Source organism: Nycticebus coucang, chromosome 16 (genome assembly GCF_027406575.1).
Source record: "Nycticebus coucang isolate mNycCou1 chromosome 16, mNycCou1.pri, whole genome shotgun sequence".
Lineage (NCBI taxonomy): Eukaryota > Metazoa > Chordata > Mammalia > Primates > Lorisidae > Nycticebus > Nycticebus coucang.
In genome coordinates, this window is record NC_069795.1 from 40904796 (window position 1) to 40931245 (window position 26450).

A 26450-nucleotide genomic window follows, 5' to 3' on the forward strand; every position below is an offset into this window, starting at 1 on the left:
TCCGGCTAGGGCGGAGGGAAGGGGGAGGGAACTAAAGGAGGAGGAGGTTAGCCGAGGCAGCTACAGCGGCGGCGGCGCAGGGGCTGGTACGCGCTGGGCGGCGAGAGCCTCATGGCGGAGGAAGAGAGCGACCAAGAGGCCGAACGCCTCGGAGAAGAGCTCGTGGCCATTGTGGAGTCCCCGCTAAGCCCTGTGGGGCTTAGATCCGCGGGCGACACCAGCGGCTGCAGTGGCGGTGGCGGCGGCGGCGGCGGCGGTAGTGGTGGCGGCGGCGGCGTTGGGATCAGCAGTCGGGATTACTGCCGACGTTTCTGTCAGGTGGGGCGACCAACGGGCGCCGACTTGTCACCCGGGTCCTGGGCCTCTCTGCGTCTTCTGGCCTTCTTGTACACACACTAATTTGGGCCGTGTCCAGTACTTGCTTCCACAACCCAACAAGGAGGGTGAGAGTGAAGCTCCCCCCTCCACGGCTTGGGGTTGGGGGCGGGGAGCAGGACTGGGGTGACCCGCAGGTTTAGGGTTGTTAAGAAAGTGAGAGTTGGTCGTGGGTGGAGGGGCTGGAGAGAAGGAGGTTCAACTGGCTAGAAAGCTCTGTCCTGACATGTCTCTCCTACCCCAAACAGACCCTTTCCTGCTTGAGAGTCCCTCCTTTTTTACGTTTCCTACCTTGGTCCTTCTCACCTCGTTTGGAACCTCTGGTAACAATTTCTGCTTCTTCTCCTGTGTCCCTTGCCCCCTGCAATTTTGTCTTTTTGCGGATAGGAGGTATGCCATCTCTCTACAACCTCATCTCCTGTCATCGTCACCCTTCCCCCTCTGCTAGGGTCTCCTGTCATCCCTTCACAAGATCCCGCTGGGGCAGTTCTCCAGTTGGCTTAAGCGCTGACCCACGGTGATTCAGTTACTTTTTTGGGTGGGGGGAGTTGGTGTTAAGGCAGAGTAATTGTCATATTTTCTTTCTTTCTTTTTTTTTTTTTTTTACTTTCTTCCCTTGACACACTCTTTTCTAATTAACTGCTTCGCGGAGAAAGTCATTTTCCTGAAAGTCTTGTTTTGGTTACATCATCTAATCTCCCTTATCCTTTAAATTACAATGTATTTTATTTAGTCTGTAAAATACAGTGTCTGAGCAATGACAGTAGATTATTTACTCAGTTCACTGACACCAGAATTTGATGGTGTTTAAAGTGTTTGTAATTAGATATTATAGATCTAAAGTACTTGTTTGAGGGTAAAGTTTGTGTAGTCCGCGTTCTCATCTCTGTACATTTATAATTTACACGTTTTGTTGTCATACATAACACTCTTTGTTTATCATTTTGAAAAAAATATTTACACCTTTTTCCATTGCATTCCTTTTAGAATTTATTATCTTGGCTGTATTAGGGTTCAAATCCTGGTTCCACCACTTTCTCGCTGTGTTACCTGGGACAGGTTACTGAACCGCTCTGTGCCTCAGTTTCCTCTTCTGCCATATAGGGATAATAGTTAAATGAGTAAATTTCTAAAGAGTTTGGATCAGTTAGCTATTGATTTCATTATGGCAACAGGAAAGAAAGTTAATGAGAAGTGAGCATCATGTTTGTTAACATTTGATTTTATGCCATTCCAAGCATTGAAAGAAAAATAATGGACTTGACATTTTCAGGTTAAGTTTTCAGTGTTTTAGTTCAAATTGTGTTTTGGCTTCATTTTTCTCCCAGTGTCCTATAGGTTGGTTTGAAGGTTGAAATTGTCTTGCTATTATAAAAGGTGTGTCAGTTTCTTTGGCATTATGTTCTATTTAGTGACTTTCTTGAAAATATGTTTTTATTTTGATAACGGGCATTCACTGTATTTAAAAGTCAAGTGTCTTATTTTCAGAGCAATTGTTTTCTATATCTGTTACATTTATTATGCTATTGGTAGATTTTGTGTCTACAGGAATTTTGAAGTTCTGAAAATTAAGATACAGTTGATACATTTAATAAAGTTCAGAAAAATCTCTTTCTGTTTTGCTTTTTATATCATTAAATAGCAACTTCTTCTGGTTACATTTAGCTTCCTTAATTTACTTGCTCAAATAACCCTTAATTGCTGTAGAATTTGAAATTTTGAGAGCCAGAACATTTCTGAAGAACTTTTAACTATTATTGTTTCTTGAACTCATTTTTTAAAATAAATTTAGCCTATGAAATACAGTGAACAGTGACAGTAAAAGATGTTAAAAACAAAACAAATGAAATTGTTAAAATTTCACTACCTTCTGAATATCCAAGGAAATAAAAGTAAACAGTAAAAACTTAATGAACATGTATTTTACATTCCTAAATTATGAGTGTTAATGCTGTCATACTGTTATGTTAGTTTTACCTGAAATCTCATTACCTATTATATAATTCTCTAGATTGCCAACATATCTGTTGTTAGGGTTCCTGTCCATCTTGCAGGTGATCTTTGTGAAATATATTTTTCACATTAAAACTTTCAGATGTAATAAAAATTACTTTTATCAAATTGAAATTTATCTACCTATTAATAAAATTCTACTATACATATTCTGTTTTATTTGCCAGTAAGGTAAGCAGTGGATTGTATAATCTAATTCTTAACATTGTTTATTTTTAAATATTTGATTTTCTAATATTTATTGAGGGTACTAGTAAGCATTAATATTAAGTATTAAAATCAATTTCAATTTATTAGTAAATAACTTAATCACAAGCAATCCATTAAAATGGATGGTATGCACTTGGGTTGGTGACAGTTAACTAAATATAGGCATTATACACACTGTCTGATGGTGTTGAGAAGAAAGGCTCTAATTTATCTTCCTTCTTTTAGAGGGAAGTATGAATCAAAATTTCTTGTCAGTTCTTTTACCACTAGGAGAAGTAAAACAGAAGATAAATGGGATAATGTTAGACTAACTCACCTTATTACAATCTCCCTTGGCTCTTGTTAGTACACTCTCAATAAATACTACAGAACTGGCCCTTAACTGATACTTAATTTGCTTTGAACATGCAAGGTAGAGGAAATTAACTTTTATTGAGAGCCTTCAGATGGCTAAAAGTTATACAGTTGAAAATGAGACTTGAAGGTATTAATTTGTCTTGATTTCAGATAGGTAGAGAATCTGGGATTTGAACCCAGCCTTCAGTTTCTACTGAAAGGCAGACTGAAATTACAAATAAATTTTCAAATATTGTAGAGGGTCTTTCTTTCTCTCTCTCTCTCTGTCTTTCTTTCACAAGTGCTGCAAAGAGAAAAAAATTACTCAGAGAATCATGGATGTAAAGTTCAAAAAATACTTTCTCATCATGCCATGGTAGTCAAAAATATTTCAAGTAACAGATCTTTATTTCTCCAATTCCTTAAGGTTTAATAAGTCAACTTACTTTGCCACCAAATATATTGAGACTTTTTTTGCCATTAATTGATTATAAACTAAGCAAGTAGGTACTTTATTCTCATTCAGTGACAGAGTGAATATAGTGAGTAATATTTCTGGAAATACTTTGTTATGTTAATTAAAATATACTTTAAATTACTTCATACTGCAATGGGGTTAATCGTTATCCATGAGGATGTCATGAGTATAAAATGAAAGAGTGAACATGAAATGCTTAGTACAGTACCTACCATATAGATAGGCTTAAAGAGACAGAACCTATTAATATTTCTTTTTTGTGAAATCTTCCGAGAAGTTAAGAGGGATGTTAGAGACAATATGTATGTAGTTGATAGTCTGTGTCCAACAATAAACTTCAGAGAAAATTTTAAATGTTACAATTTTGTGTGTGTGTGTGTGTGTTTTTTTCTTGGCCACGGTTGGGTTTGAACCCGCCACCTCCGGCATATGGGACCGGCGCCCTACTCCTTGAGCCACAGGCGCCAGTCTTACTATGTTGCCCTCAATAGAGTGCTATGGCGTCAAAGCTCACAGCAACCTCAAATTTTTGGGCTCAAGCAATTCTCTTGCCTCAGCCTCCCAAGTAGCTGGGACCATAGTGTCCCACCACAACGCCTGGCTATTTTTAGAGATGAGGTCTCGCTCTGGCTCAGGCTGGTCTCAAACTGTGAGCTCAGTCAATCCACCCACTCCTGCCTTTCTGAGTGCTAGGATTACAGGCATGAGCTACAGTGCCCAGTCCTATAATTCTCAAATTCTGTAATTTAACTAGAAAAGCTGAATGCCCTTGGTGAAGTGCAGTGGTTTGCAAAAGAACTACCATTTTCTCTGTGGCAGGGGTTCATAGTTTGTTTCATACATTTGGCGATGTCAGGAGTTTACTTTTTTGTGTTTATTTATTTTTAAAATATTTTTTAAATTTTACTTGAGACAAGAGTCTTGCTCTGTTGCCCTAGGTAGAGTGCTATGGCTTTATACCTCACAACAACCTCAAACTCTTGGGCTTGAGCAGTCCTCTTGCCTTTGCCTTTTGAGTAGCTGGGACTACAGGTGCCCACCACAAGGCCTGGCTAGGGTTTTTTTTTCTATTTTAGTAGAGACGAGATCTTGCTCTTGCTCTTGCTCAGGCTGGTCTTAAACTCCTGAGCCCAAGCAATCCACCCACTGTGGCCTCCCTGAGTGCTAGGATTACAGGTGTCAGCCGACGTGCCTGGCCAGGAGATATTTTTGATTGTCTTGACTGGAGTATGCTGCTGGCATAAAGACCAGAGATATTGCTAAACATACTACGGTGCACAGGATATGCCTGCTACACCCTGTATGACCCTTAATGGATACTTCATGTCTGTAATGCTGATACAAATGGCAAAAAAGTATTTAATGATGCTCAAATAATTTTTAAGTAACTACTCTGGGTTAGGCTTATAATAGGGTCTGAAGAGGCAATTTTAATAGAAGAAAAGGTTCACCATATTGTTTCATAAAATACGTGCTAATCGGGCGGCACCTGTGGCTCAGTGAGCAGGGCGCCGGCTCCATATACCGGGGGTGGCGGGTTCAAACCTGGCCCCGGCCAAACTGCAACCAAAAAATAGCCGGGCGTTGTGGCGGGCGTCTGTAGTCCCAGCTGCTCGGGAGGCTGAGGCAGGAGAATCGCCTAAGCCCAGGAGTTGGAGGTTGCTGTGAGCTGTGTGAGGCCACGGCACTCTACCGAGGGCAATAAAGTGAAACTCTGTCTCTAAAAAAAAAAAAAAAATACGTGCTAATCTTTCTTACTTTAGAGAAATGAAAATGTAACTGTTCTAAGGAAAACAACTTTTCTTTCTTTTTTTTTTTTTGTAGAGACAGAGTTTTACTTTATTGCCCTCAGTAGAGTGCCGTGGCGTCACACAGCTCACAGCAACCTCTTACTCCTCAGCTTAGGTGATTCTTCTGCCTCAGTCTTCAGAGTAGCCAGGACCACAGGCGCCCGCCACAACGCCTGGCTATTTTTTTGTTGCAGTTTGGCTGGGGCTGGGCTAGAACCTGCCACCCTCGGTAGATGGGGCTAGTGCCCTACCCACTGAGTCACAGGCATTGCCCACAACTTTTATTTCTTGGTCTTGATATAGAATTTAATGAATACTTACAGGTATATGAATAATTTTTTCAAAGTTTATCTGTGGTATATTTTTACCAACTCTTGCTATTAATTGGAATTATGTTTTAAATTTACCTTTAATTTTTGTCAATGTACATAGTTTTTAAAAAAGTTAGACAAGGCCTAAAATCAGGAATTGCATTTTGCTGCTATAGAGACCTGACCTAAGTGGCTTAAACATGGTAGACATTTATTTCTCATGTAAAGAGTCTTGGTAGAAGACTCTTTAGTGTAGCGATAGTATGGTGCTCTTATCACCATTGTACAATCGTTTGCTTTTTTTTTGAGACAGTCTCACTTTATCACCCTTGGTAGAGTGCCGTGGAGTCACAGCTTACAGCAAGCTCCAACAACTGGGGTTAGGCAATTCTCTTGCCTCAGCCTCCAAGGAGCTGGGATTTACAGGCGCCTACCACAACACTGGCTATTTTTTGTTGCAGTTTGGCTGGGGCCAGATTTGAACCTGCCACCCTCAGTATGTGGGGCTGGCGCCCTACCCACTGAGCCACAGGCGCCGCCCCATTTGCTCTTTCTTTCTTATCAGTCATCCTTGTCATCCCATCCTGAGTTGTCTCATGATCTGGGGTAGTTGCTGAAGTTTCAGGCATCATATCTGACTTCCAGGTGGCAAGAACTGGATATCTCTATGGGGCGAGCCCAAAACAACTTGCCCTAAATTTTACTCAGTGAAAAATTTTTACTTGTTAGCTATTCCCATCTGAAAAAAATGTTAGGAGAATTTTTTTAACTTTTTTTTTCCCTTGGTTGACACATGCCTATGATTCCTTTTTTTTTTGGCTGGGGCCGAGTTTGAACCCACCACCTCTGGTATATGGGACCAGCACCCTACTCCTTGAGCCACAGGCGCTGCCCCATGTCTATGATTCTTTTAGTAAGGAAGGAAATAAATAAAAATGGACACTAGAGAAGCTACCAACTAGTTTTTTTTTTTTTTGGGGGGGGGGTGAAGGCACAGCTTATAGTAAAAAATAGCAGTCATGTTCTATCCCTTTCCTTCCCTACTTCATCTCCAGAGACATGCAATTCTTTGAGATATCTACCTCTATGTTTATAAAATAATTTTTTTCACAGTTGTAGATGTGATCATTTGTCCTAGTTGAAGGAGAAGATAGGAACTGTGTCACTATCTCACTATCTGGCCTGTTCAGTGTGTATACTTGATTTTATCCTGTTTTCTCTATGCCCTCTTCCTTCTATCTCTCCTCCTCTCTTTGTGGCTGAGTATCTTATAGTTCAGTCTTTCCATAGAATTAGGAGTTAGTTTCCATTCTTTGCTAGGAGAGGAGATCTGAGGGAGATTTTCAACTGATGTTTCTGTTTTTGAGTCTTTTTTACTTCTACTTTTAGAGGTATATCGTGGTGCTTCAAGTTGCTGAGATTTTCTAGGGTTCTGGGGTTGATTCAAGCACGCATCAGTGTGTTCCTGAACTCCCTTCACCGATGAATTTGATTTAAGTTTCTCAGGTCTGTTAAATCAGTTACCACTCATTCATCTAATTTCAAACTACCAAATATAGACATCTCTCTTTTCTCATGGCTGTTTTTCTTGTGGGTTTAGGCTTTTTAAAACAAATTTATTTTTACTGTTATTTTAGTAAAGTTTTCAAGTGGGATTAGAAGTAAATGTGTGTTCAGTCAGCCACATTTAACTAGAAGTCTCAAATTAGTTTTCTAGATCAATGAGGAATAGATATGGAAGGTTATGAGAAAGAAGAAATAATTAGAGCGATTTATTTACTTTGGAAAAAGAGTATGCTGCTTTCTAATTTATTCTGTAGTGAATAGTTAGAGCTAGAAATAATTCCATTGTTGGCGGCGCCTGTAGCTCAAAGGAATACAGCGCCCGCCGGCCCCATATGGTGGAGGTGGTGGGTTCAAACCCTGGCCAAAAACTGCAAAAGAAAGAAAGAAAAAAAAAATCCTTTGAGCCTAGAAATAATTCCATTGTATTGATTTACTTTATGTGCTCTTTTTGGAAAAATTGATTTTATTTACAAATTGCAGATTAAAATTTTTTAGCTTTTTAAAAAATGGTTTACAATATTTGGGACACTAATTTGGACACATTTGGGCACATTTGGGACATTTCCAGTATCCGTAAAAGGTAAAAAAGTCATTAACTTATTGTAATTAGGAAAAATAAAACAAAGTGAACCTTAGATCTTGAGGGATATATTTGGGGAAGTAAATGCTTTTTTTGTTTAGTTTTTTTTTAGGTGGACTTTCAGAGTTGAATAACACTAATTGTTCATAATGACATTTTAATAAATCATTGAAAACAATCTCAATGACCAGAGTTAGGGGACATACAATAGAATCCTATGTCCCTTACCCCCAAATAATTATATTTTTAAAGAATATTTCTATGGGAAATTGGTTTGTAGATTATAATAACTGAAAAGACAATAGGAACAGTTGATTTCACTTTTGTAAATAAAAAGGATTGAAAAGAAATATACCAATTTGTTAGTAATGAATGACTTCTTAGTAGTATGCTTAAGGCTGAATTTTTTTCTTTGTATTTGTTTATTTTTAGGTTTTAAAAAATCAAACCTACTACCTTTATATTCAAAGCAAAAATAAAAATAAAAGTATACATTTTGTTTTTCTTTCCCTCCCTCACAGATCGTTTATCTTCTACAAATAAATGCAAGATTATCTTTGAGTATGATTTTTATTGTTTTCCAAAAATATGTGAGATGATTTTTTTTAAATGAATTGGTTAAGTGACCTTATTAAGGTCATTTTAGGTTGACCAATGAGGTCCTAAGCTTGATTGACTTTATTATCATTATTATTTTTTTATTAAATCATAATTTTGTACATTGATGCATTTATGGGGTTCAGTGTACTGCTTTGATATACAACGTGAAATACTTACATCGAACTAAGTAACGCATCCATCACAATTACATTCATTTCTTTTCTTTTTGTAGCGTTTTGGCCGGGGCCGGTTTGAACCCGGCACCTCTGGTACATGGGGCTGGCGCCCTACACCTTGACCCACAGGTGCCATCCTATACTCATTTCTTAATAGTTTTGAAATGTACCATTGCATCATGCACATTAGGTGAGGTCCCCCCAAATATCCTCCCTCCTCTTATATCCCCTCTCCCCTACCCTCTCTCTCCTCTTCCCTTACACTTTCTGGCCTATAGTTAAGTTTTACCATTCATATGAATGTGAAGGTGATTATGATTTCATAGTAGTATTGAGTACATTGGATACTTCATTTTCCATTCTTGAGATACTTTACTAAGAAAAATACATTCTAGCTTCATCCAGGTAAACATAAATTGAGTGACTTTTTATATGCAGTCTTTCATTAGATGCATGAGTATTTCTACTTTCTAAATAACCACTTACTGGATTGCTCTAAAAAATATATATATCAATTTTAGCTTTGTAGCTAAATAGTAGGAGAAAATATTTTTAAGCAGAGTTCATTGCTTCTAAGTTTTTTTTTTTTTTTAGAGACAGAGTGTCACTTTGTTGCCTGGTAGAGTGCGGTGGAGTCACAGCTCACAGCAACCTCCAGCTCTTGGGCTTAGGCGATTTTCTTGCCTCAGCCTCCCAAGTAGCTGGGACTACAGGCGCCCACCACAACATCCAGCTATTTTTTTTTTTTTTTTTGTTATTGTTGTTGCAATTTGGCCGGGGCCAGGTTTGAACCTGCCAACCTCTGTATGTGGAGCTGGTGCCCTACTTAGCCATAGGTGCTGCCTGGTTCTAAGTTTTTTAATGGTACCCATTTTACAGTTCTGCCAAACAGAAGTAAGGCACCAGTTGTACTGTTATTATTGGCACTGAATTTTTTTAATTTTCCTGCCAAAATGTGCTAAACTACACTTTGACAATTGCAACCAAAACAAAAAAGAAAATTTTAAATTTAACTTGAGAAATCAGTTGTAAAATGTGTCTGATTAGGTATTTGAAAAAATATCAATAAAGTCTAGACCAGTGGTTCTCAACCTTCGTAATGCCTCGACCCTTTAATATAGCTCCTCATGTTGTGGTGACCCCCAATCATAAAATTATTTTTGCTGGGTGAGGGTCACCACAACAAGAGGAACGGTATTAAAGGGTCGCGGCATTAGAAAGACTGAGAACCACTGGTCTAGACAATTGAATGACATTTTAAATGTATAGTAATATGTAACATTAAAGGTATTAGAGGATAGTGCGACACTCGTGGCAAAAACTGTGAGAGAAGGTTGATTTATAAAGTACTGTAAGATTCTAAAGTTCAGCATGTGAATACTGCATTGTCAACTCTTCCAAGCAGTGGGGAAAACGAAAATAACTAAAAGACTCTGCATCTAATAAGTAAATTTTTGTCGAAGCTTGTCGGTTATATAATGCACTGGAGATGTAGTGGTAAGCAAAAAGGCATTGTCCCTGTTTTTGTTTTCAGTTATAACTTTGATAAATGCTATGAAGAAAAGGTATATAACAATACATGGAGGCTAATTAGAGGCTTGATTATTTTTTGATTCTTGGGCAAGTTCAGCTCTGTTGAGATTCTTTGGTTTAGTTTGAACTTGTTGAATTTAAGTGCCTTCCCCTCGTCTAAGGAGAGATCTTAAAGATAGTTGGATTTACAGACACCAGAGTTTGGTTATCATCTGTCAATGGTATTTGAAACATTATGTGTAAATGAGCTCATATAAGGAAAGAGTGAAGATGAAGACAAAAAGAGGACTTAAGACTGAAGCTTGTTAAATGGCTCAGTAGGAAAAGATGCATCTTCGAATGAAAACAGAGGATTAAAGAGGTTGGAGAAAATCAGAGAATTCTGGTGTCACAGAAGGAAGGTTAGAGAGAATGTTTCAGGATGAGATGAATGTTATTTGGCATCCCAAACTATTGAGATTTAAGTATTGAATTAACATGAGTGACTCTAAGCAAAGCAGTTTTGATGTAGTGATGAGATCAGGAATCAGGCTGGAGCATTTCAAATGGATCACTCTTTCAAATGGATCACTAAGGAATGGGAGGTAAAGCAGTAGACAGTAAGCATAAATAGCCTATAAAGGAGAAGGAAAGATATGGGTGATAATTGGAGGGATTGTGAATTGAAGGAAGAATTTTGTATTGTAAGGAAATTGATGAGAATGGGTATGTTTAAAATCTGAAGAGGGTTGCCTATGCGGTGGCTCACACCTGTAATCCTAACACTCTGGGAGGCCAAGGTGGGTGGATTGCCTGAGTTCACAGGCTAGAGACCAGCCTGAGGCAGAGTGAGACCCCGTCTAAAAATAGCTGGACATTGTGCTGGGCACCAGTAGTCACAGCTACTTGGGAGGCTGAGGCAACAGAATCGTTTGAGCCCAAGAGTTTGAGGTTGCTGTGAGCTATGATACCATAGCACTCTACCAAGGGTGACTAAGTGAGACTCTGTCTCCAAAAAAAAAAAAAAATCTGAAGAGAGTGATCCATTTGAAAATGAAAAGAAGATATAAATCTACAAAAGAAAGGATAATCCATGGTATAATATTCCTGAAAGGAAGGGCAAGATGGGAAGCACAATTGGAGAGATGGTTTACTTTATATAGGAGCTTTTTGGTAGTGGGAAAGTTTATCTGTTGAGAGTACATGAAGGTTTAAGGAGAATAGAGGTCTAAAATGGTAGTTGATTAGAGAGATAGATTGAATTGACCTACAGAATAATTTGCATTTTCTGATTATGAATGTAGAGTGATCACTAGTTTGTACCTTTATCTTATCTAAGTGAAGTCTTCTAAAACATGAATGAGTTACATGCATTTGGAATTGACTATGATTGATCAGTTAATTGACTTTGGGAAAGAAGGAGACAGGTTTGTTGGCTCCATTTGTGGCGAAACAGTGAAGAGAAGTGAAGGGAGAAAATACAGAAGGAAGAGAAGTGGTTATGTCAGTAGATTTAATAGGTGCACGGCGTTGACGTGTATACTATAAACATATCTATGCATATAAATGTGTATGGATAATGTCCTAAAAACATGTACACAGTTTATTTATTATTTTGTAGAGACAGAGTCTCACTTTGTTGCCCTTGGTAGAGCGCTGTGGCGTCACACAGCTCAGAGCAACCTCCAGCTCCTGGGCTTAGGTGATTCTCTTGCCTCAGCCTCCTGAGTAGCTGGGACCCACCACAACGCCTGGCTATTTTTTTGTTGCAGTTTGGTTGGGGCTGGGTTTGAACTCGCCACCCTCAGGATATGGGGCTGGAGACCTACCCACTGAGCCACAGGCACTGCCCGAGGAAAGTGTTTTAAAGAAAAATCAAATGAACTATTTGACTAGAAGCAGGATTTCTTGATGGTAATTCATAAGAGCCATTGGTATATTTCAGAAAGTCTGAAAATCCTCTGAAGTTATTTACAAAAAACTGTGTTTCCACTTTCTTGATAAGCAGATTCAAAGTTTTTTTTTTAAATCAAATTTTCTTATTAATTTCAAAACTTACCAAAGAAGACATCCCAACAATAACCCAAACACAATGAAAAGTTATGAACCTTTACAATAAGCCATTGTGGCATAAGGCGTACTGCCTGTTGTTTTATAAATAAATTTTATTTTATTTCCCCCATTTATTTCTGTATCTTCTATGGCCACTTTCTTGATCCAACAGCGGAGTTGAGTAGTTTGGCTAGAGAATGTATGGTCCGTAAGCTATTTTCTGGTCCTTTAACAAAAAGTATGTCAGTCCCTGTCCTAGATTCTCATTTATTCTTTGCAACAACCCTATTAGGGTACTATTTTTACCTTTATTTTATGAATGATAAAGCTGAGACTCAGAGAGATTAAGCAACTACCCCCAAAACACACAGCTAAAAAAGGAAAATATATCAAAATATTAATACTGGTTATATGTGGGCAGTGCAATGATGGGCAATTTTTTTCTCATCTATTATTTATCTTTACTGTAATGAATATAATATTATAATTAGGCATGTGAGGAAGGTATAAAAATCTACATAGAACAGAGTTATAAGAATATTAAAATCCATTTCATCTTTTTAAGTTTATTACTTTGATTTCCTACATTTCATCATGTGTTTATAAACTTAGAATGGATATGCAATTTTGCTCTTCTTCTTGGTATTTGACTCTATTATGCAGCCCCTTCTTAACTCTTGATTTTTATGAGAAAAAAGTTCTATTATCTTTAGCTTCGTAATAACTTCCATATTAACTGAAGCCATTTTCTCCTTTAACTTTTGAGATTGTCTTCTCTTTTATATTTCGAAGTTAACTTTAACAGCTATTAAGTACTCATAACTTAATAAGTGCTCATAAAATGCTGTGTGTGTCTGTTAGAGACAGTTCATAAATTATTCTTAATATCAGTTGAATTATCCTTAAGTATCCTAGGTATAGATCTTGATACATAAAGTGTATCTACAATAAAAGTGTTGTAGATGATATTCCTTCCAACAAAATTATTTACTATGTGGAAAGTATCATTTAATAATTATATGGGATTAAAAGAGGAAAAAGACACAATCGCTGACCTCAAGGAACTGAATCATCTACTAAGGGGAAAAAGGTATATCTGACTACTATTTCCATTGTTATGCCCTATCCAGTCCATAATTTTCTTTCCCTTGGATCATCTTATTTCCTTGTTTCCAATTTATTCTTATATAGCAGCCAAAGTGAAACTTTTAAAGATATGCGTGAGATCCCTCTCAATCTTTCCATACTTTTGTATCAAAATAGGTAGGGAGATCTGGTAGAGGTTTTTAAATAAGTTCAAATCGCTCAGGTAAATGACATCCCAGTACTATGGGGTACAGGGAACACTTTGCATAGAACCACAGTAATGTTTGAAGAAACAGAGAACTGAAGAGATGCTATCAGTCTGGATATGGGCAAATATTTTTTTTTTTTTTAAACGGGTTATGGGACTAGAAGACCACTAAAGTAGTATAATTTTGAATGAAATTATTGAATAGTTTATTACGGTGGTTCATAGTTAGAAAAGGGCATCTTCATCTCTCGTCATCACTATGGGTTCAATAAATCAGATCATCCCACATTTTTATTTCTACTTTAATTTTTTTTTTTTTTTTTTTGTAGAGACAGAGTCTCACTGTACCGCCCTCGGGTAGAGTGCCGTGGCATCACACGGCTCACAGCAACCTCTAACTCTTGGGCTTACGCCATTCTCTTGCCTCAGCCTCCCGAGCAGCTGGGACTACAGGCGCACGCCACAACGCCCGGCTATTTTTTTGTTGCAGTTTGGCCGGGGCTGGGCCTGAACCCGCCACCCTCGGCATATGGGGCCGGCGCCCTACTCACTGAGCCACAGGCGCCGCCCTCTACTTTAATTTTTTAATAATGAGATTACTGGTAATAGATGAGATGTTATAGACTCAGTATATATGAACTTCAGCATTTTATTTTCTTTTTATAAAATTTCTTGTGCTATTCTTACAGATACATGGAGAAATGGGGAGTTCATTAGTATTAGTAACTAATTGAACACTATTGCCAAAGGATACTGGTTAATGGTCCTAAATATGTAGCCAAAGGATCTCAACGTGGCCCTATTATTATGTGTTGTGTCTGTATATTTTTTGAATACAACTTTGATGATAAAATGAAAAAACTCTTCAGATTTATAGGTGATCCAAACTGAGAGGAAAGGCTAATGCATTTTAGAAATGCAGTACTGAAGGTTTGAGCTGAAACTAAAAATGGGAAAATAAGGATTAATGTATAGTTATTGTACAAAAAACAGCTATAAAATTATGGGATGTAGGAAAACTAGTTTAATAGCAATCTGTGTGAAAAATATACAGCATTTTTGCTAATTGAAAATCAATAAAACCAGGTGGCACCTGTGGCTCAAAGGGGTAGGGCGCTGGCTCCATATGCCGGAGGTGGTGGGTTCAAACCCAGCCCTGGCCAAAAACTGGAAAAAAAAAAAAAAAGAAAGAAAATCAATAAAACCTACTGTAAATTCAAGCTGTATTAATAAAATCATACAGTCAAAAACAGGGAGGTGATATTCCCACTGCTTCTGACTGGGAGTTGCCTGAAGTCCATTCTGGAAACTAAGAGGAAATGTGGACAGTTTGGAGTGTGAACAGGATAAGCTAATGAGCTCTCTTAGGTTGGTTCCCTGTTCTTAAATCCCTCCCATCTTTTTTAGCATTTTGTTATTTTCTGGCACCACAAGATAATTCTAGGCTCATCTTGTATTTTTCCTGTCCCAGCCCTGGAATCAAGTAGTTGCTCAAGTTCCTTTTATTGGAGAGTAGTGTTTAAAGACCAAGATTTGGGCACTAAGCACATTTATTGCTAGTGTAGAGTCATTACTTTTAAGCCCTTTCAGTGAACAAAGCTAGAAAATATTTTTATATGAAGTATCTGCATAATAAATGAATAACATAATACTGAAGAGATAAGAGAAAAGGCTAACCTTATGCTTCTTAAAAAACTTATTTTAGGCCAGGTACTGTGGATCAGGCCTATAATCCTAGCATTCTGGGAGGCCTCGGTAGGTGGATTGCCTGAGCTTAGGAGCTGGAGATCAGCCTGAGCAAGAGTGAGACCTGTCTCTTATAAAAAGAGAAAAATTAGGCAGGTGTGGGTGACGCACACCTGCAGTCCCAGCTACTCAGGAGGCTGAAACAAGAGAATAACTTGAGCCCAAGATTTTTTTTTTTTTTTTTTGTGGAGACAGAGTCTCGCTTTATGGCCCTTGGTAGAGTGCAGTGGCATCACACAGCTCACAGTAACCTCCAACTCCTGGGCTTAAATGATTCTCTTGCCTCAGCCTCCCGAGTAACCCAAGAGTTTGAAGTTGCTGTGAGCTGTGACCCCAGGGTACCCTGACCTTGGGCAATAAAGAGAGACTCTGTCTCAAAAAACAAAAACAAGAAAAAGGAAAGAAAAAAAATCACTGAAAACCTTAAGTGTTTAGAAATATGTATTAGGTGAGCCTAATACGTAGATTATCTGTGTTCAACAGATTCATACGGGTATGTATTATAGACCTTCTTTGAAGCTCCTAGAATGAGGGGTAATATATCATCTGGTTTTTAGGTAGATTTAGAAAGTGGCTGGATTGACTACAAACAAGTGAGGGAATTTATATTATTGAACAGCTTGATTGACACCTATGAACTGTGAGGTATTAAAACCTGTGAACTGGGCAGCGCCTGTGGCTCAGTGGGTAGGGCGCAGGCCCCACATACTGAGGGTGGTGGGTTCGAATTTGGCCTTGGCCAAACTGCAACAAAAAATAGCCGGGCATTGTGGTGGGCACCTGTAGTCTTAGCTGCTCGGGAGGCTCAGGCAAGAGAATTGTATAAGCCCAGGAGTTCGAGGTTGCCGTGAGCTGTGACGCTATGCACTCTACTGAGGGCGACAAGGTGAAACTCTGTCTCTAAATAAATAAATAAATAAATAAATAAAATAAAACCTACCGCCCTGGGTAAAACCTGCCACTAGGGGTCTGGGGACGAGGATACTCCAAACTTCAGAATAAAAAATGCTCAAGTTACAAAACAAAACACCCCTGTGAACTGTGAGGTGTTTGAAGTAATGAAAGTTGATGGGAGATGTAGAGAAGATAGTGGCAGGGATTTGAATAGCCAGCTAATAGAAATAAAGTCATGCTTGATACTATGTAAATTATTTAGTCTATTAACGATTAACTGGATTTAGATATAAAGATTATTTGTTTGGTAACAAACTACTATTTGGTAGTCTGCATTGTTACATTACAAAAAAGCAAAGAAAGCTCAGTTAAGAAACAGTAAACCACATTTAGTTAAGCACTTTTGGTAGTATTTTTTGAGTCCCTAAACACTACAGACTGGCTGTTTTAAACAACAGAAATTTATTTTCTCACAGTTCTGGAGGCTGGAAGTGTTAGATCTGGGTGCCAATGTGGTCAGGTTCTGATGAATACCCTCTTCCTGACTTGCCCATTGCTGCCTTTTTGCTGTGTGCTCACATGGTCTGTGTTTGGGGTGTGTGTTGGTGGAGTGGAGGCGGGAGGGAGAAAGAGAAAGAGACAGCTAGAGAAAGATCTCCCCCTCTTTTTTTATAAGGCTACCATCCAAGTGGAATATGATTGTACTTTATGACCTCATTTAACCTTAATTACTTTCTAAAAGCCCTATCTCCAAATACAGTCACATTGAATTTTGGGAGAACATGATCCAGTCAGTCCTTAACAATTTAGATGATGTATCTTAATGTTTCTAAATGATTAATATAATTTTAACTTAATAGGTTTACATTAAGTCTACATTTTGACAGTTTTGACAGAAAATGAGTCTGTGCTCACTTTCACATTAATTTTCCTTAGTAGATTAAGATATGACATTATATAGATAAGCCATATTCCATTTAGAGCACGGAATATGCTCCTGTAAATAGGAGTGCTGAGAAAGTGCTGCAGGAGCATTAGAATAGTCCAGCATCTTTCTTGGGCAGTAGCTTGCTCATCTTTTTAATTCCCCTTATATTATGGTATGGATTTCTGGACTTGGCTATAGCTTCTTTCAGCGGAATTCACAGTGTCTTTAAATACTCATTACGGTAATGTTTATTCCCTTCAAAATGAGGAAAGAGTTTCTTTTTACTAATCCCTAAAAGATTGCTGGCTTTGATCCTCTGTTTCTTAGACCATTTTCTTTAGGTATTTATTTACTTATTTATTTTTGAGACAAAGCCTCAAGCTGTTGCCCTGGGTAGAGTGCTGTGACATCACAGCTCACAGCATCCTCTAACTCCTGTGCTTAAGCGATTCTCTTGCCTCAGCCTCCCAAGTAGCTGGGACTACAGATGCCTGCTACAATGCCCAGCTATTTTTTTGGTTATAGTTGTCATTGTTGTTGGGCAGGCCGAGCAGGATTTGAACCTGCCAACTCTGGTGTATGTGGCTGGCGCCTTAGCCGCTTGAGCTGTAGGCGCCAAGCCATTTCTTTAGGTATTTAGAACTGTTGGAAGGGTGAATTTTTAAGATCCAGGTAAATACTATTACTGTTATTTGTGGCACCTTCATTGTTATTCCGGTCACTACTATGTTAATGGTGACCTATCAGAATACAAGCAAAGCAAATGAAAGAAAGGTGAAGCTGTGTTGCTTACTGCATTATAGTCTGGTAGAACACAGTCTCATTATATCATAGTATCAATTCTTATTGGCTGAGTGCTTATGAATAGCACTCCTGAGAAAAATTTCTAGGAACAGGGCAGTGTAATATTAATTGTTTTATATATTTTAAGGAAAGTATTTTAAAGAGAAATAGTGGTTTAATGAATTAGCAATGCCTGCCATGACATTTAGCAATATAAGAAGATAGGTAAATTCAAGTTAATTTTGTTTATGTCCCAAGGGCATTGTGGCAAATCTATTGGAGGTATTGCCCACAAAGATTTTTTTTTTGCATTAGGCTTACAGTTTTCTAGACCAGGCAATGCAGTGGTAGCTGAATCTGAGTGAATGCAAGAAGCTATGAGAACAGAATCTGAGAAAGTAAAAAGCTTCTCTTGCAAGGAGAGAACCAACCTGTAAATAGGAAATACAAAAAGTGGCAAGTAAACATGCATTATAGCAAATTATTAACACTGGGGACAAGAAAAATAGGAAGCTGGTCAGATATTTATTTTTTCTTTGGCACCTGAATAGTGGTATAGTGACCAGAAAAATGCAATAAAACTGGTCAAAGACTGGTGAAGAGAAAATTTAGAGCCAGGGAACCACTGTTTGTTTAACATTCCTTCTTTTTTGGCCTGCAGTGGTTTGTATAGATTTGTTCTATTCCTTAGTAGTAATTTTTACTTTCCACCTAGAGAGAACTGCAAAATATAAAAGGGATAGAAGTTCACAGAGATAATCTCCTGTAGCTTTCTTTTTTATCTGTGTGTGTCCCCCCCAAACATTGGTAAGACGTGGTAGGTACTTGGTATTACCATTTGGAATTGTTACCAACTGTGAAGAGCCTGACATTTTATCCAGGTTAGGTTACTCTACCACAATTTCATGGATGCTTCCAGAAGACATGAAACTCCTGGATCTGAGTGAAGGTCTTTATTAATCATGTAGAGCAAGCAACATGAGTTTTGTGTTCATCATGGTTCTCTTATCCCTCAAGTCTCATAGGGTTGATGTGACTAGTCCTGGTGGATGTTATACTCAGTTATTTTTCAGCACAGTTGAGACACCCAAGTTTAAGGAGCTCTGATCTTTTGTAATAATATATAAGCATATCTACCTGAGCTTTGCCTTGGAGGGAGACAGTTTCTTATTATCCAGGATAGTAAACAGGTTCACTGCTCGGGGGGTAGATATCATCTCTGTCTTTTGAAGGCTGTTTTCCTGTAATTATCTTTGAAAAGATGAAGTCACTTTTATTTTTTTTGAAAAAGTTATAGTAATATGAAAGACTTATGGAAAATTGTTTCCTAAAAGGAAATGAATAATATGAAAAATCCTTTGGGTTCTAAGTGTTCTTGGCTTTTGTATTCTATTTTTCTCAGCTTTTATATCAGGAGTCAGCAAACTTTTTCTATAAAGGGGCAGGCATTAAATATTTTAGGCTTTGTGAGCCATATGCTTTCTTTCTTTCTTTTTGCAGTTTTTGGCCAGGGCTGGGTTTGAACCCACCACCTCCAGCATATGGGGCTGGGGCTGTACTCCTCTGAGCCATAGGTGCTGCCCAGAGCCATGTGCTTTCTGTTATAACTACTGAACTTGGTTGTTGTAGCAGGAAAGCATCCATACACAGTACATAAATGGATGAACCTGGCCATGTTCCAGTAAAACTTTATTTATAGATATTGAAATTTAAATTTCATACAATTTTCACATATCCAAATGATTTTTTTTCCAACCATTTAAAACTGTAAAATCTATTCTTCTCTTATGGTTGTCCAGAAATAGGTGGCAGGCCAAATTTGGCCTACAGGATTTTGTTACATTGTTTCAATACATTATTTTAATACAATGTTCTTTCATATAAAAGATCATAATGAACATTTGTTAACAAAGGTTTGGCAAAGATTTGACAGTTGAGCAGTACAGTCATTCATATATTTCTTTTCCATATTTTTGAAGATAATATTTGATTTTATTTTCAGAAGTATACAGTTTAGAACTTTTCCTCCTTAGTCACCTCTGTTCATGTTGAACTAACATTTTAATTGATCTAGTAAGTTTTATCCAAATTTTAAAACTTGAGATGTGAGAACATTTTCTATAGTAATATTTGGATTGCTTCCCTACCAGGTGGTTGAAGATTATGCTGGACGATGGCAGGTCCCTTTGCCACAGCTTCAGGTTCTTCAAACTGCACTTTGTTGTTTTACATCAGCCAGTGCATCATTCCCGGATGAATGTGAGCACGTACAATATGTTTTGAGTAGCCTTGCTGTGTAAGTATTCTTTTACTTCTTATAAATGCATTATTTTTCTTGATGTTGTGTTTGAGAATTGTTTTTGATTATTTCTTCTGAGGAATAAACCTTTCCTAAAGTCCTTCTTCAAAAAGAAATGTTTATTTCTTTGCTTAAATATTTAGGTTTAATTTTAAACATTTAACCACAATTTTAGTTTTAGAGTTAAATGGAATTGTGTTATACAGACTCTTCTGGTCACTATAAGCACTTTTTAGTTCTCCAGATTGCATTGGTAAGGTCTAATGGTAAGTCTCAGGATATAGCAGTTTAGATGATCATAGTGAGCAGAAGGATCTAAAATCTGGCCAGAAGGAGGTTAGTTAACTGGCTTTTTTTTTTTTTTTAATTTATTCTTATTGTTAAATCATTGCTGTGTACATTAGTGCAATCAAGGAGTAAACTGGCTTTTAAAAATGCTTGTAGAGAACTTTGAATTAAAGGTTAGGAACTGAGCACTTGGATTTATTCTTTTTAGCCTTCCTAGGAACCCACTAAAATTATAATAAAACAGTTATTTATTTTTTTTGCTTCAAATTGCACTGACACCATATCAATGGGTTATAAAATTATTACCATTACAAAGTGCATTAAAAAATATCAGAATATATCAGGATAAGTATTATTTTATGAAACTCTTGTTTTATTTTAATGTATGTATACGAAGGCTGACAGGTTTGTGAACTTATCCTAGAAAAAGTGCTACATACTTCATTGCTGAATATCACTACAGTGATGCCTAGGATACTGCAATGTATTAGGTCTTTTTTATTGTAAGTGACAAACCTTACTTAAGCTAGATTAAGAAAATAATTTTAAAAAGTAAGCAGAGAATGATTTATTAGATAATTGAACCACAGAAAACCAAGGAATGCAGAGAATAAAATAGCATTTAGAACTGTTCTCTCTTTTTCCAATGTCCCTTTTTTGGCTTCATTCTCTCAGGGATGCCAACAGTTCCAGGATTAAGCTTAGTTTATTAAGGGGAAGAAACCCCTTCCCCTCATTTCCAATCCCAAAAATATCTTGGGAAGAACTATTCACCCAGCCTAGGTATATGTGCCCGCTGCTTGGAGTGTTGAGGAGAACGTGGTAAGACTTTGCCCAGTCTGCTGAAAGCCCCCCTCATGGCTAGGAGAAAGGTGAATACAGTCATGCACTGCATAAAGATGTTTTGGAGAGTGATGGACCACATTATGACAGAGTGGTCACATAAGATGATAATGGAGCTGAAAAATTTGTATCACCTATTGATGTAGCTGTCATAACATAATGCAACACATTACTTATGTGTTTGTGGTGATACTGGTATAAATAAACGTACTCCCCCTCCTAGTTTTCTAAAACTACAGCACATAGAATTGTGAATAGTGCATAATACTTGATAATAAATGACTGTTGCTGATACACACACACATACACTATATATACATATATGTATCATTATTTTAGAGTACTTCTTTTTATAAAAAAAAGTTAGGCAGGTCTTTCAAAAAGTATTTGAGAAGAAGGCATTGTTAGAATGAGGGTTGACAGCACCATGCCTGTTATTGCATCTGAGGACCTTCCACTAAGATAAGGCATGGAGGTGGAAGACAGTGACATTGATGATCCTGATCTTGTGTAGGTGATGCTAATGTGTATGTTTGTGTATTAGTCTTTTTTTTGTTTTGTTTTTTTTTGTTGTTGATACAGAGTCTCACTTTGTCACCTTGGATAGAGTGCATGGCGTCACAGTTCACAGCAACTTCAAACTCCTGGGTTCAAGTGATTCTCTTGCCTCAGCATCCCAGAATGCTAGGATTACAGGCATGAGCCACGGCACCTAGCTGTGTATTAATTTTTAATAAAACAGTTTAAAAAGTATAAAAAATTTAAAAAGTTCAAAAATACAAAGTAACTTACAGAATAAGGGTGTGTTGGGGAAACTGAGCCCTGATCTTTAGCATAAGACTCACTTCCTGCTTGAGAGCCCTGGAGAATCATGAGAATGGCATGTGAGTTGTGTGCATGCAGGAGATCAGAGCACCCATCTGGAGTCCCCATCTCTTTCATGGCAAATTTCTGGATCTCTTTGAGTGCCTGAGGGGCACGCTTCTTGAAGCCCACTCATGGATGCGCTTGTGAATGTTGATGGTGTATTCTTGAGTCTCCACTTCATTGATGGCAGACCGGCCCTACTTCTTTTCACCACCCTTCTTTGCTGGAGCCATTCTGCCGGGCCCAAGTTGGAAAGAAAGAGCGCCAGGAATTTTGAGTGGAGGAAAGGGGTGGTTGCCAAGTACAACTTCTGGGTTGTCCCAAGGTCTACAGTTTTGCAGAAACAAAGGTAGAGACATTCTGACCTTCACCATTGCCTCCCTAATCAGACTAATGTCAGACAAGCAGCTTTTGTCTACTTTTTCCTGTTTTATTATAATAAATATGGACCTGAGATTTACCCTGGAGGGCTCCTCCCAGAGTTCCTCAGTTCCCCAGCACAGACTTTCTGTATTGTGCCTCTTCATTTCCTGCACAAGACTCCCTCTTCTGGTGACCCCCAATGCCTTCAAGAAAGAAAATGTTTTCATAACAGATGTACAATATGTTTTAAGCTAAGCGTTATTATAAGAGTCAAAAAGCTGCAAAAAATTTTAACTAAAGGAAAAAAGTTGCAATAACCTAAGGCTAATTTATTATTGAAGAAAAAATTTAAATAAATTTATTGTAGCCCAAGTGTACAGTGTTTATTTTTATTTACTTTAATAGAAAAGTTCACTATATTTTCTGTACAGGGAAAAAACGTGAAATAGCAACATGCTGGCTCTATTAAAAGAGCAGAAGATCTGTAACAGTATTTTATTTTACTTAAATTAAGTATTTAATCAGAAAATTCTTCAAACATTTATCTCATAATAATCTGTTTATTTTGTAAAGGTTTATGCTTGGTTCTGGGGATAAAATAGAAAATAAGAGAGTGAGGTAAGTTCTTGTTCTCAAAGACCTTACAGAGCTAAGGGATATTAAGTAAGGAGTTATATATAATTGTAATTATGAAAGAATTTTAGTGTTTAATGAGAGAGAGCATAACAAGGGACTTGACCTCATCTTGGAGGTCAGGGAAAATTTGTCAGGTGAGCTAACACTTGCTTTGCTGAACTCTGTAGGAATGATAGAAGTAACTTAGATGAAGGAGCAGATGAGCCTCCTAGGGATAGCAAACAGAATATTCAAGGCACCTGGACAGGAAGAGAGAACATTAATAGATTTTGTTTTATACATATGTTTTATATATATATATGCGTATGTAAACGCATATAAAGTTTCTGCTTGTAGATTTTTTATGACTGATTTTAAATTTTTTATTCACTTGACATACTAATTTAGTAATATCTTGTTTAATAATCTAAGATTCCATCTTATATAAGTATATATAATCTCTATAGATATATTACATATAAAACATGTAAGTTCCTATATTCTCTGGCACTGTTTGTTGTCTGGCATATATGTCTACCTTCATAAAAGCTTATAACTACTTTGTAATTATACATACATGTATGTGAAGTTCTGCCTACTATACATACATGTATGTGAAGTTCTGCCTTCTGTAGGCTGGGAGACTATAAAAACAAAACTATGGTTTTACAAAGGTGCTCTTTACAGGAGAGGAAAGTGTATCTGTTTTTATTCATACTTGAGTGTTTTTTAAAATGTTAAAGGAAATGAAGAGTCATGAAGAAAATTGTCTAAACTGGCTAATTATAATTTTGTCTTAACTTCATCTGGATTGACTCTCTTTCTATGCTACAATTTCTAAGGAAATTAAGATTTTTGTACTGTGTGTCTTGTGCGCACACCTGTGTGCACCAATATGGACCACAAATTCATTTTTCTTTATAGATTAAAAAAAAGGCCTCAGAAATTGGGGGGTGTGTGTGTGCAAATATGACTAGTCCTTTTTTTTCCCGCTAGTTATCTTTATATTGGTTAAATATAGACAAGTTTCTGAATTTCATAGGTAGAACAAAGCCAAACACCCTAAAACCAAGTGGACCTTTGGCAGTTTTATGTAAATTCAAAGCACATTTTAATGCAGCATTCCAGCCTTCCTTTCAGCCAATAGATGGAAAATGTTCATAGATGTCAGCATTCTAGGCAGAACTGAATGATGGTATAGTAGATATTTGTCTTGTAGGCATTAGGTCCACAAGGATCACTTGGAAGAAGGAACTCTTAGCATTTAGTGTATGTGCAGTGGCAAAGTCTAAAAAGTGTATGCCAAATTGCCTAAGAGAGAAGACGAAAAGGGTCTTCTCTTTCATGGAGCTAAGTGGGTATAATGAGATTCTTTAGAGTGGCTAGATATTTTTGGGCTGGAATAGTAAATGGCTGATCTCTCTTGATTATTTTGCTGAGCTGCTCTGTATTTAAAATATAGCATTTGTGAAAACCTAACTTTAATCTTTGTTATATAATAACCAAGTTTTGGCTCGCTGCCTGTAACTCAGCAGCTAGGGTGCCAGTCACATACACTGGAGCTAGTGGGTTCAAACCCAGCCTGGGCTTGCCCAACAACAACAACAACTATAACACAAAAATAGCTAGGCCTTATGGTGGGCACCTGTAGTCCCAACTACTTGGGAGGTTGAGACAAGAGAATCACTTGAGCCCAAGAGTTGGAGCTTGCTGTGAGCTGTGATGCCATGGCACTCTACCCAGGGCAACATAGTGAGATTCTGTCTCAAAACAAAACAAAACAAAAAAAAACTTAAGTGTTATTTGATTGCATTTTATAATTTAGATGTAGACTTTAACAATTTCAGAAATGGCCTAGTAACCTGGGTTTCTTGTACCCTCAATGAATTCCCAACAATTAAAAAAAGAAAAAAAAAGTGATTTTGAAAAGGAAATAAAAGCTATCAATTAATTGTCACATGGATGTAATCAGAAAATCTTTCAATTATAAATCTTTAATACATGAAAATGAAAACAATAATGGAAAAATAAATCTAAAACAGATGTAAAAAAAAAAAAAAAAAGAAATGGCCTGGAAATCAAAGGAAGAAAGGCTGTAATTATAAAGGTACATTTTTTGGGGTGGGGTCAGGACCCACAAAAGGTCTTATAAGGCCTAGTCTTTATCTTTTTGTGTGTGACATGGAGCATTCTTATTGCTTCTTGATTCTTTAGTTATATCAACCAATACTTATTCAACACCTTATTCAATTTTTCATCTATTATCTTTACTAATCACTTGTGCAGGTGATTCTTTTATTTTAGAGAAAAATCTAGGCTGTCTAGCTTTTCTTTTCTGTGTCTTCTTTCTCTAAAGAAAAGATGTTCTTCCTTTTTGAAGCAGATGGTGTTCTTAATTCTGTTTCCTTACTAAATTCTATCAACATTATTTTGTTCTTTACCAATAATTAGGTATTTTGTTTGTAGGATTTGTTGTACTTAAAGTCAATGTTGGATATCTGAGTGCATTTGTTAATATTGACCATGGAAGGCAATGGAAAAAGAAGATCTAATACCAAACCTAGAAGAAGAAAAGAAATAACCAAAAGTAAATCAGAGATTAATGGAATTAAAAACAATAGAATCATTCAAAAAAGTAACAAAACAAAAAGCTGGTTCTTTGAAAAGACAAATAAAATTGATAAACCTTTAGCCAGGTTACTACAGACAGAAAAATAAAATCTCTAATAACCTCAGTCAGAAATGATAAAGGAGAAATAACAGATATCATAGAGATACAAGAGATTATCTCTGACTACTACAAGAAACTCTATGCCCAGAAAATTGATAATGTGGAGGAAATGGATCAATACCTGGAATCACACCCTCTTTCTAGACTTAACCAAGTAGAAATCTCTTGAACAGACTAATTTCAAGCACTGAGATTGAAGAAACAATAAAAAAATCTCCTAACAAAAAAATGCCCTGGTCCAGATGGCTTCACACCAGAATTCTATCAAACCATTAAGGAGAGCTTATTCCCATACTGCAGAAATTATTCCAAAAAATTGAGGAGGAAGGACTCTTCCATAACATGTTCTATGAAGAAACCATCACCATGATACCAAAACCAGGAAAAGATCCAATTAAGAAGGAGAACTTCAGACCAATTTCACTAATGAATATAGATGCAAAAATTCTCAATAAAATCCTAGCCAATAGATTATAGCTACACATAAAAAAAAATTATACATCATGATCAAGTAGATTTCATCCCAAGGATGCAAGGTTGGTTTAATGTACACAAATCCATACATGTAATTTCACCATATCAACGGAAGGAAAACAAAGACCATATGATCCTCTCAATAGATGTAGAAAACGCATTTGATAAAATGCAGCATCCTTTTCTAATTAGAACACTTAAGAATAGAGGCATAGTTGGCACATTTCTTAAACTGACTGAAGCCTTCTACAACAAACCCACAGCTAATATATGAATGGAGTAAAACTCAAAGCTGTTCCACTTAGAACTGGTTGTCCTCTGTCACC

The 26450-nt window shown here is 37.2% G+C and overlaps 1 protein-coding gene and 1 long non-coding RNA gene across 3 annotated transcripts in view; one reads left to right on the plus strand and one right to left on the minus strand.

Moving 5' to 3' along the window:
- Window positions 1–26: 26 nt before the first annotated feature.
- The window catches only part of ZNF654 (zinc finger protein 654), an 88588-nt gene continuing 62164 nt past the window's right edge, over window positions 27–26450 (plus strand). For both annotated transcript variants that reach the window (XM_053564470.1, XM_053564469.1), the window contains exons 1-2: window positions 27–318; window positions 19795–19940. In XM_053564470.1, coding sequence (XP_053420445.1) covers window positions 112–318; window positions 19795–19940 — 353 coding nt within the window. In that variant the 5' untranslated portion in view covers window positions 27–111. The remainder of the gene's footprint in view (window positions 319–19794; window positions 19941–26450) is intronic.
- LOC128567309 (uncharacterized) overlaps window positions 14257–26450 on the minus strand; it is an 81165-nt gene continuing 68971 nt past the window's right edge. The window contains exon 4 of the long non-coding RNA XR_008374868.1: window positions 14257–14460. This is a non-coding gene — a long non-coding RNA (uncharacterized LOC128567309). The remainder of the gene's footprint in view (window positions 14461–26450) is intronic.